At 40.7% G+C, this 12,537-nt stretch overlaps 1 protein-coding gene across 1 annotated transcript in view; it reads right to left on the bottom strand.

Moving 5' to 3' along the window:
* Znf385d (zinc finger protein 385D) overlaps positions 1 to 12,301 on the bottom strand; it is an 888,814-nt gene extending 876,513 nt beyond the window's left edge. Inside the window, exon 1 of the mRNA XM_026779790.1 lies at positions 11,935 to 12,301. Coding sequence (XP_026635591.1) covers positions 11,935 to 12,040 — 106 coding nt within the window. The 5' untranslated portion in view covers positions 12,041 to 12,301. The remainder of the gene's footprint in view (positions 1 to 11,934) is intronic.
* Positions 12,302 to 12,537: the final 236 nt, after the last annotated feature.

Raw genomic sequence — 12,537 nt, 5'->3', positions numbered from 1 at the left:
GAAATAGCACAGCTTTCTGGAGACAGATGCTGGACAAGATAACTGTCCGCACACAGGATGCCAGATGGAAGGCAGCAACCAGAAAGGAGCCTTGGAACTGAAGAACCTTTGCAAACTCAAGCAAGAAAGTCGCTGTAATCAGAGTATAACAGGCAGCATTAATTTATACAAAGTTGTCTTCTGGAGTACCTAATTAGTCGTCTAATCAATTTAGAAACTTATTAATGGGCCTGACAACTTTCCTTAAGGATCACATCAAGGTATTTAAAGAAACTATTAAAGTCACTTCAGCATTTGCATGAAATTCATTTATCCTAACCTCGGATCTGAGTGTGGTTAGAAAGCCCATCTGGGAAAACATTTTCTTAGGGTTGCTTTGATGCCCTTAGCTCCCAGGTGCTCTCCATCAGCTCCACTCCTGCAGAGCCACTTATGTGAAAATTCCCAGAAAAGCAGCTGGCTCCCTAGCATTCCAAAGGGAAGATGGCAAGAGGGCCAGCAGAGAGAGCCCTGGGCTGGTACTGGAGATGGGAAGCTCAAATTCAACTCCACCCCAAAGTTTTTAAAATATAAAGAGAAGGTGAAGCTCATTTTTGCAGCTCTAGTCTTGCCTGAGGTCACGGGTTTAAGCCTCTGAACCAACAACAAGGTTATTAAGAACACATAACCCCTACCGATCTAATCTATGAAAAGTAGCAAGCAAATCTTATAGCCATAATTTTCAACTTCTATGAAATGTTATTTCAATGTAAGCTTCTAATATAGACTTACAGCAGAAATAAAGTTTTCTAAAAATGAACATGGAAATGTATATCCCATCTTTCCTAAATGCTGACTTTATTATTACAAAAAATATCCATTTTATTAGTGACAAATTAATAATGTTCTTAAATGGTCTTGTATGGGCAGGAAACTCTTAATTGTAGTTTTGAATTGCAGTAATGACACTTTACTTTCATTAAGAGCAATTTCCTAGAAATATTCTTTGCAATCCTGAAAGATTCTTCAATGCTTAAAAAACTTAAAACATGAGGACATGTCCTAACTCATGTTCTAAAGAGAACAGTCTTGCACTTTTTGAGAATTTTCTCGGCAGGTCAAACTGCATCAATGTTTCATATATAAAGAGTCAAAGAGTGAGACTTTGAAATCGGAAACAATTTATACATAAAATAATTAAGAAATTATATATACCTCTTATTAATAAGAAATATCAAATTCAAAGTCTCTCCCAAATTTTGTAAAAATTGGAAATTTTTACATGGAATATTGAAAACAATTGCTAAGGTAGAAATATAATACATAAAGACCTAAGATATTTCTTTAAATTTTTTATTGATTTTTTGAGCTATGCATTTTTTCTGTTCTCCTCCCTTTCTCTTCCTTCTTCTACCCTCTCCCATGGTCTCCATGGTCCCAATTTTCTCAGGAGACCTTGTCTTTTTCTACTTCCCATGTAAATTAGATCCATGTATGTCTCTCTTAGGGTCCTCTTTGTCATCTAGGTTCTCTGTGGTTGAGAACTTTAGTCTGGTTTTCTTTGCTTTATGCCTAAAAGCCACTTATGAGTGAGTGCATATGCTATTTGCCTTTCTAGGTCTGGGTTACCTCACTCAGTATGATGTTTTCTAGATTCATCCATTTTATTAAACCTACTCAAAACCATCAGTTACCAGCAATCCAGCTGTTCTCATTTTCATTCCAGAGAAAACAGGCTTGAAAATCCAACTGATTGTTGTGCTGCTTTTAAGACAAAATTCAGAGTATTAGATTTTTGAGGGGTGTACCCACCCACTGTGACAGTGGAACTGATCTATTGGGGGCTCACCAAGGCCAGTGGGACTGGAACTGAATAAGTATGGGATGAAACAGAACTTTCTGAACATGGCGGACAATGAAGGCTGATGAAAAGCCAAGGACAATGGCACTAGGTTTCGATCCTAATACATGAACTGGCTTTGTGGGAGCCTAGCCTGTTTGGATGCTCACCTTCCTGGTCCTGGATAGAAGTGGGAGGACCTTGGACTTCTCTCAGGGCAGGGAATCTGGACTGCTCTTCATTCTTGAGAGGGAGGGGGAATGGAGTGGGGGAAGGGGGAGAGGGGAATGGGAGTGGGGGGAAGGGGCAATGTGTGGGAGGAGGGGGAGGGAAATGGGAAATGGGGAGGAGGCGGAAATTTTTTTTCAACAACTAAACAAAAAAATGAAAAAAAATTGAAAGAAAAGAGACTCAATTTTTATGTGTGCCACAAGTGAAATTTCATGATTTACTTAGTTATGAATGCTTTGTGTGGCATACTTTATTCAAAAACATTGCAGGGAGTAGAAAGACTACCACATCCCCGAATCCTAATGACACTTGCCATTAGATTGCTGATATTCAAGAGGTGTGTGGAAAACTATATTGTCAGGGAAAACTCGGGTGCATTCACGGTGGCACTACTTGAAACCTCACGAAGTGAGGTTATAGCCAGTTTCACATAGAGGACTCAAGAGTCTCCAGCCATTCCCCTATTTCCATGGGTTCCCAACAGGAAGAGGAACACTACTTCCAATTTCAAAAACAAAACAGTTCAAACCCACTGCCCCCTTCCCGCAAATTATTATCAAAATCGTTATTAAGACCCTAAGCAATAGAGGAGAGGGTGTGTGAACTGACCTTACCCTGTAGTCGGACTGATGATTATCTTAAATATCACCATAGAACCTTTGTCCAACAACAGATGGGAACAGAGGCAATGACCCACATCGGAGCACTGGACTGAGCTCCCAAGATCCATTTGAAGAGTGAAGGAGTGAGAGTATGAGCAAGGAATTCAAGACCATGAGGGGGTCATCCACTGAGACAGTTTACTTGAGCTAATGGGAGCTCACCAACTCCAACTGGACTGGGAGTGAATGAGCATGGAAACAACCAAGCCCCTCTGAAGGGGGCTGACAGCTGGGGCTGACTGAGGGGCCACTGATAGTGACACTGGGATGTGTCTCTACTGCATATACCAGCTTCATGGGATCCATTTTCTTTGGATATACACCTTGCTCAAACTACATGTAGTAGGGAGGGCCTTGAACTTTTCACAGGGCAGGGGCATGGCACTCCCTTAGGATTGGAGGGGTAGGGGAAGGGTCTGTGGAGGGGGAGGGGTGTCTGGGAGGAGGGGAGGGAGTAGGGATTTGGACTGATATTTTTTAAGTAATAATAAGAAAGAAAAAAAATTACTAAACATGATAGGGCATTGTTTAAGAGGTCCATTCCCCTCATCCTTTTGAAATCTCTGTGTTAAGCCTAACAAAAAAGGGTCCTAGGATCTAAGTTACTTTATACACTGTAGAGATTATTCTTATGGAAGGGTCTTCTATATTAATAAGGATATCATTTGATGGACAATTCTAGTCCGTTTTTAAAAAACACATAGGAAAATTTCTCTCTATTCACATCATCAAGAATTGCCTTTTGTTTTTCTATAGAAAACTAGTATTCCAATTACATGTGCTTCTTTGAGTCTTACACATCCTAAAAACCCACAGCCAAATTAATGGCCAAATGCAGTGTGTGCGCACTCCCCAGACACAGGCTCGAGTTCTTTCCTCTCTCATATTTCACAAAAATTTTCTTCTGTGAGTTTTTCCAGGGATTTTTATCTTAACTATTGTGATGTTTATCTTAACTATGTGATGTAGTGCAAACAACACATGTGCACAGCTGGATGGGTTTTCACAGGTGAACAGGTCCATTCAGACAACACCAAGGCTGGGCAGAAGGGGTCACTTCAGCCCCCTACCCCTCTCAAGAAAAATCTGGAGTAGATCTCAGATGTCAGCTTTGCTTGAGAACTGAAAGCCATGCAAACACAACTGTGCCATAGCTCATGTGCCTCAGTATTATGCTTGTAACACATATTTGAATCTATTCTTGGAGCTCGCCTATTTATTCCCTAATCATTTAGTGCCTTTGTTATTGCTCTTTACATGGTTTCTAAAAATTCTGAAGAGTGTTGCCAAAAAATAGTTAAGAATAGGCAGAATTTTTGGCTATGTCACTGAAAGCAACAAGATAAATTGTACTTCATGAAAAGCTCTTATACATTTTGTGTGGCCAATTCACTCTCCTACAACTCAAAAGTCAACAGAATTAGAAGAGATTATTTGCAAAATCACCTATTTTATAGATAATCTGTATATAGAATATCAGATAAACTTTTAGTATTCAACAATAACGCCAAACAAATCTCTGGCTCGAAAATGTTCAAAGGTCAGAAGCAGAACTTTCTGTATGGCAAAACATATGCAAAGCACTGAACATCACCAGGGCATCCAGGGAATGCAAGTCCAGTGAGATGCTGTCTCACATGCATCTGGAGCGCTCTCATGAAACCGTGAACCCATGCCCAGGGAGAGATGTGGGGATATACTCCAGGGTTCTGTGTGTGGAGCAGGACAGTGGTAAATGAATGGCCTCAAAGGATGGCAAAGGGATCCACATCCAACCCCACCATTCTCTCCACTGGTTATATACGAAGCAGATTGAAACTTGAGTCCTGAAGAGATCTTTGTTCACTAATTTTCAGAGCAAAATTAATCATAACTAAAATGTTTAAAAAGCCATTAGGCCACAGTAAAATGAACAAATTATGAATACAAAGGAAGACGTTCTTGAATATGTTCCAAAAGGATGAAATTTGTGAACATTATAGAAAAAGAAATAAGCTAATGCACACACACACACACATGCGTGCGCACACCTGTACAAGGCCACTAATGTAATATGAGTCATTTAGAATAACCACAGTCATCAAAGCAGAGGATATAATGGTGGTTACCAAGAGCTAGAGGGCTGTTTATTGGATAGTGAGTCTCAGTTTAAAAGATAAATAGTTGTGGAGCTTGACTGATGGAGATGGTCACGCGACAGTGTAAGGGTTCTTCAGACTACTGCACTGTGGAATTTCAATGACAAGAATAGCACTTTATTGTTTTATGCATTTTACCACTTTATAAAAATTCAAAAAAAAAGCCACAGATAACTGAATTAATGTATCTATGCAGTAACACTAAGAGTTGTTTTTTAATGTATAAATTAAATTAAAAATCCAATAAGTGGTTAAATGTAAATGTGCAGTTACATCAGAGCCCAAATATCCATAAGTTCTCATTAGTTGATGTTTACAGTCAACAGCATTATATGGCTGATGAATTCTGCATATCTTTTTTAAATATTTACTTTCATTTATTTCATTAAGCTTACAGCTGATCTGTTTTATCCCAAGACTGTATCTACAATCAGCAGAGGTTAGAGAGTTTAGGTGTTGGCCCTTCTGAGTGCTGAATATAGTCTTTGGCACAGTTCCTCGTCTTTCAAGTGAGCTTAATGATTTTTAAGCTTTTGCGGTTAAAGCTAAAGGGCCACCTATACTCTGTAATGAAATGTAAAGTGATCACGTGTCTACAGCAATGATGCTATTCACGCATTGAACACTGCAGTCCCTGAAGTTGGGGTCTAAGTTCTCTGGTCAGCGCTGATCTCCCAGATACAGTCTCTGCAGGAGCATGGGAGTCAATCACTTTCATGGCTGGGCACATTATGCTATGCTGAAGAGAACACAAAGGAGTGGTTGGCTATGCAAGTGTGGTAAAAAAAAAAATTGATCAAAGTTTAAGTATGTTAAAATAATGGAGTTTAAAAAACATTAAATTCCACATCTTTTCTGGTATCTTTACCTTCCTTACAGATAGTTTCATACACATGGCACAAGATATAATATACAGGTGATGATCGGCCACATTCCCATTCCCCTTCCATACTGACAAAATGTCAGTTCCTAATCCTTGGAATCTATAATTGTTACCTTAGTCAGTTCTATAGGGTTAAACAAAGGTATGAAATAGAGAGAGTGTTCTCAATTGTCAACACTGATCTTAGATACACTTAGTGCATCATAGCAGAGAAGAAGAGAGGACTTGACACAGAAAGAAAGGGCAACAGGAAGTCACAATCACAGTTGATGAGGCCACAAGCTGAGGAAAGTCAAGAAATTGTTGGGTAAAGCAAGGGACAGTTTCTATCCTAAACCCTCCTAAATAAACATAGCCTTACTTATACCTTCATTTGTACCTATTACACAAGTAATAGACCTCTGGCCTTTTAAGAAGCTGCTTGAAAAAAATTTTCTTGTGTCAGGTTACAAGATATAAATATACAATATTCAATACCAATGGGTAATGGATGTATAGCAATTATCTTTAAAAAAATAAATAATAAAAAAATAAGCAATCAAGAAAAACTTAACATTTAGGCTAGAGCCTAAGATACCAATAAAATACCTATGAAGCATGTTCTAGGCTCTAGTTTCAACCCCATACACATCTTAAATACTTTACATAGATGTCTCACTCAGTCTTCAATTGAGAGCTTTTTTAGCCCTCAATCATAGACAAAGTCACTAGAGTAGATGCATTCAGAAGTGTGCAGTTAGTTGACTCAAATTCTCAAGTTCCTGAGAAATAAGGTAAGGATTCAAACAGAGGCATTTGAGTTCTCAAGCTCAGCCCCAGCCACAGCATGTTCATAGTGATTCTTGCCAGTTCCTTTTGATAGCAAATTCTCCTGTGCATGGGAAACATAGACACCAGAGAACTCGGCACAGGACATGGAACACTGTTCTTTTCATCCCAGGGTACTAGGATGGCTTTGGGAAACTGAGTCTGTTAATTCCTAAAAAGTTGAACATAGCAGATTTTTAAAAATCTTGATTTCTCAATGTGTTTTCTACATACCTGTGCCATGTTAAGGAGTACACGCCTGAAAGGAATGACACTTGGCAAATATTTCTTTCTCTTTTCAGATGAAGGCAGAGGGAGATAAGGGAGACAGATCCAATAAATTCTAGAGAATGCTACAAAATTTACAGCAAATATTATTTGTAGCTAAACCAAGCCACAAAAAGCACACTTTCTCTTTTTTCTTAGACACACACACACACACACACACACTGAACAAATACCTGACCTCACATCCTGAGAAGTCCCCACAAATGAAAACAGAGCACCCTACAGTGCGTTATGATGACATCTCTCCTGGGCGCAGATAAGTCCATTGGTGTCAGACACGTGAGAATCAGTACTTTCCCTGGATTGGACATGTAAGTACACGAACAAGGCTTCATTGCAAAGCTCCCCTTTAAAAAACAAACCAAGAAATACCAAACACATTTTGGACTTGCTATGTGTTCAGGGTAGAATGGGCAGAACTTGCTGGCTCTTTGCTTGCCAAATGCAGTAAAACATTAGATGGATGGTTGGAGAACAATATATGTAAAGTGGTGAAGACTTTGAATATCCGTCCTCCTCTCTAGAACTATGTTCGATACCCTCACATTCATAAGAGAGGAATATAATACTATTCATAATATACTACCAATCTAGGCAAATACTAGAAGTGGTACCAAATGACCTGACTATGATAAAAATTACATTCACAATTGGAAAAGGGCTTTGCAAAGGAATTTGATTCTTGCATGTCTCTCATTAGTTTTCTTTCACATTAAGGATAGAATGAGCCAGCAATGACAGATTCACCAGACTGGACGAAATGTGATGATCAGTCGTGACCAAATTAGCTAACAGTCATTTCTGATAATTCTAAGGTTGAAAGTTCAAGATCAAGGAACTAGAAAGTCAATGACAACCTCAGGCCCTCTATAAGTATAGCCTTTTGCCATGACCTCTTAGAGCAGAGGGGGATAGGTCTCTGGTCTCTTCTGTTTCTTATGGTCACTAATGTCGTGATAGGGACTCCATCCTCATATCCCAACTAACTCTTCTTTTCAGACTGTACCTCTAGGTTCCATCATCTTAGAGGTTAATCATGACTTTCAGGAGAACTCAATGTTCAATCTACCACAAGGAGCTATCACTAATTTCATCTGGCTCTAAAAGATATGAATAAATACATTTTAATGTACTAAAAATTTTTAAAGGCCCTCCAGTGTGTTATCTACTTGCTTAAAATATAAATTAGACTCGTAAATTTTGGACATGCACTCTCCATAATCTTTTTAAGTGCTATTTAAGTGTTCACTTGAGTTTCATTCAACCTGAACCCTTTATTTTATTCAAACTTTCACTTTAGGATGCTTGTGAGAACACCAAGTGCAATCTACCTATAATTCTAAGGACTTTAAACACTCAGACTTGTACATATCTTTTCAATAGTGGTGTCTTTAACCTGTGATGTCAAGGTGACTCACCCTTCATGACATTTAAGTTACCTTCCAGAGACCTGCTTCTTAGAACACATGTGTGTGTGTGTATACACATACATATATATACACATATATATAGAAAGAAATATCTATAGAAACCTTGGTCCTGTATTTGTGATGTGGAGTTGAAATGTGTGTAAAGTGCAATAAAGAAAGCATCTGCTCAGTGCTGGGGAGCAGCTCAGTGTACAACAGCACCCCCTGGGCAATCACAGGGACCTGAGTTGGAATCCCCAGAAACCAGCTTTAAAAGCTGAGTACAGTCAACCTCAGTGACATGGTGAGAAGCACACACAGGCAGGGACCTGGGGCTTCCAAGCCCCAGCCTAACACTAAGTTCAGGGAAAACCCTATCTTAAGGGAATAAGGCAGAGAGTAATGGAGCAGGACCCCTGAGGTTCTTCCACATTGCACAAGCACAGGCAAGCATGCACCACTCATGCACACACACACACACACACACACACACACACAGAGAGGGGGGGGAGGGAGGGAGGGAGAGAGAGCATCATCTTTGGGGAAAAGTTAACTATTTACAAGACTCACATCACCATAAAATGCTTTGCACTTTAAGAATTAAGATTTCACCACTGGCATAAGTCACTTTCATCACTTAGCATGATGGCATCAATGCCAAAACACATCTGTATGCCTATTATCACTACTCTTTCCTTTTGCCATTTCTCTGCTAAAGCTATGCATACTGAGAAATAAATTGTTTACAGTGGACAAAATATATGCTTTAGGACTCTAAGTGTAAAGATGAAAGAAGGACCTGAAGTCTATTTCACATGTGGCTCTTACTAGAATCCAAACTGACCCCTCCCCTGAACAAAAGAGAGACCACGACAATAAAATGAGGGAGAGAAATTTTAGTTTTACTTAACAACCTTGGAAGCATAACAACACACAGCATATCTTTAATTTTTCAGGATTTCCAAATTCTGGGCAGGGAAGTTGGTTCGGGGGGCATTTGCTGCTAAGCCTGATTATCTGAATTCAGCCCCTGGGACCCACAAGGCATAAAGAGAGAACTGACTTCTGCAAGTTATCCTCTCACCATTAAATGTATGCCTTGTATACATATTCCTCCACAAATACAGGAATATATGCAATAAATATATATTGTAATATACAAAAAGATAGACTTTTCCAAAGCTGTTCCCACATTCAACTTTAAAAATTTTAAAGGAGAGCCTTTAAAAATTTTTAGTACATTTAAAAATGTATTTATTCATATCTTTTAGAGCCAGATGAAATTAGTGATAGCTCCTTGTGGTAGATTGAACATTGAGTTCTCCTGAAAGTCATGATAATAATAATGACAATGGGTTTATCAAATTTTTATTTTGTAATTCAATTCATTTCTTTTTATTTTGTGATTACATAAAAACTCACCTACAATGAGTTTATACAGCTGGAGTCTATAAGAAAATAAAGGAGGACATGTACTTGGGCAGGTCCATACATTTTACAATTAGGGGCAAGCTTTTAATTAAATTTCAAATAAAACAAATTCTTAGCAGAAGTGTCTGTTATTGCTATAAATAGAAACTGTCTTGTTGGGTGGCAGTCATTTTTCATTATTGAACATTTGAGGCACCTGCTAAATAGGAAATCACAGCAGGGGGAGTAATTGTTTTGAAAATACTATTGAAAATTAAAAGGAAAATTTGAAACAAGTGGCTCATACCTTTTAATAGAAATCTAACATCCTACTGGACCTGAGCTTTGATTACAAGTGGGTGAAAATACCAGTGTCTGCAAAGACCCGAGGAAAAGTCTACAAGCACAGAAATGTGGTGTTATCAATCACAGTGGTAAGGGCTAGAGTACAGCACTATTGATTTGCAATAAGGGAACTCAAGAAGTGCCATCAAGGTGAACGCCAGCACTCAGCAGTCAGTCTTCACTGGCATGGATAGGCTGAGTTATGTAAGTGTTACACACAATTTTCAGCCAACACATACCTTAGTCCCACCTAGGTTACATTAAATAGCTTTACTGACTGTATATGAATCAGTTGGTGATATCATATCAGGATCTCATGTGATTTAGACAGCCAAACAACTTATTCTTTCAAATAATCCTCAAGGAGATTCTACTGTGCTTGGTGGGACTATCTTTGGAATCTAGCAGCCTCAGGTTCCAAAGCACTTATTGTTCCTGTTTTGACATCTTTAAAATTCCTTATCCTCAGCTTGGAACAGGGATGGTAAACCCAAAACTGCTATCCTGGGGACCTCAACAATCTAACTGGCCATGAAACAAGATGCACAGTGGATGAGACAAAAATTCCAGGGGTATCACTACTGAATTTTTTGAAGGCCCCATCAATGGTCCTAGTTTCTGGCTTGGGTGTCTTTCTTCTGAAACACGACTTCCAATGCTTCATTTGCTTCCATCTGAAATCGTACATTAACTGAAGAAGTTTGTCCATTTTGAGGTCTATTTTTTAAGCTTCACAAATTCCATGTTTAAATTAATTTCTGTGGAACATCTGGGAATATTTATAAAGAAATTACAGCAACCCCCAGATATGCTGTACTATCCGCCTCTATTGGACTGAAGTGATCCACACTGACATACTTGGGGATGGGGTAGTAGGACTTGAATTATACAGGGCAGGTTGAAGGGAGCTGCAAAATACCAAGGGGCATGTACCTCTCACGTGGTGAACCAAAACTGAGTAGATAGAGCAAAGGAGGCTTCATAGACAAAATAGCAAACCACCCTGGCTTTCCAAAAAAGAGACCATTCCTCACTCAGATCTCCAGAGAGCAAGGTGAGAATGTTAAGAACCATGATAGCTCCACGTGGAAATTTCAATATCCCATGTCTTTCCACTGGGTTCCATGCCCCATGATTTGAAGACTCTCAAATGTTCAAGAATCTTGCCTTGCTCACGTGAAATATCATACGCACATACACATACACAGTCAAAAAAAGACACATGCACAGCTTCTAAAACCAGGAGATGAAAACAATTCTGAATCATGTATGTGTTGGTGAGGGTAAAAAAAAAAGCATTTCATATATTGTAGAGACTGCAGGTATTCTACTTCAATTCACACACACACAAGAAAACTTCTAACAAGCAAGAAGCTAAGGCATGCCAAGGAATCTACATCCTTTTAACTAGGTCACCTGGTTATAAGACACCCGATGTCCAATAAAACTAGAAATCTGGAGGGCTCCGGCTCGCCTGTGGGTTTCCAATGCCACCCTACATGCCAATGTGAACCTCCTGGATGGATGCTTCTAGAACTCTGTATCTTCTCACTCTGCTCTCAAAGTCCATTTAAAACAATCATTCATCATCATCATCATCGTCATCATCATCATCATCATCATCATCACCTATAAGAAAAGCAGTCGGGAGGCCAGGTGCCTCCGTATCCCACCAACTTCTCCAGGATTCAAGGACTGACGGCACACCCTGCACACACCCAACAGGCTATAGCCAGCAGGGCATGCTTAGAGGCAGCTCCACTTCTCTTATCTCCAAGGTAGCGCTTTGAGGACACTCTTGACTGAGTTTTTTGGGACTCAGTGAGAGTCTCAGCATGGGGCGACCCAGACTGCAGGGAGGTGGCTAAGGCAGAGGTGGCGGGGATTTGATTGTGCCCACTGCCAACCTGAGCCCTGCTGCCCCTTCCCGCGCTCAACTCACCAGCTCTGGGCAGCTTCCTCGGAGTCCCCAGGAGCTTCTCCTGCTTTCCTCCCGCCGCGTTCTTCATCCTCCTGCAGCTCAAGGCGCGGCGCCCCGGGCCCGGCATCCCGGAGCAGAGGCGGCCACCGGGGCACTAGGGTGCCCCAGAAGGCGCACAGCTGCACCACCAAGTCACGCCGAGGTCAGGGCGGGCAGCGAGCAGCGGCTGTGGAGCGAGGGGTGCGCGGCGAGGCAGAGGGAGGCAGCCTCTGCCCCCGCCCGGCCGCTGAGCTGTTAGCTCTGCAAGTCCAGAGTCAGAGCCGCCCCAGGTGCAGCCCCAGTCGGAGGTGCAAACCCGCTGAGCTCCAGGAGCACTGTGCAAAGCGACCAGATGCCCAGACTGAAACCAAGCTGGGACTAGCGCACGCCCAGCCAACGGATATTAAGCCTGACCCTCAAGCACCAGGCAGAGAAATCCATCAGGCATTAGAGAAGACACTCCAGGGAACAGCTTCTAAGGACTCTCCTGTGCCCAGATCCTTCGCGCCCCTGCTTTAGGTGCAGCATCTTAACACCCCACCCCGCTCAGCTTCAATACCACTCCCAGCAGCCTTGTACAGCACA

The sequence above is a fragment of the Microtus ochrogaster genome, chromosome 6, assembly GCF_000317375.1.
Source record: "Microtus ochrogaster isolate Prairie Vole_2 chromosome 6, MicOch1.0, whole genome shotgun sequence".
In the NCBI taxonomy this organism is placed as follows: Eukaryota; Metazoa; Chordata; class Mammalia; order Rodentia; family Cricetidae; genus Microtus; species Microtus ochrogaster.
The sequence above is the reverse complement of the archived record's forward strand: the minus strand, read 5'-3'. Positions and strand labels throughout refer to the sequence as shown.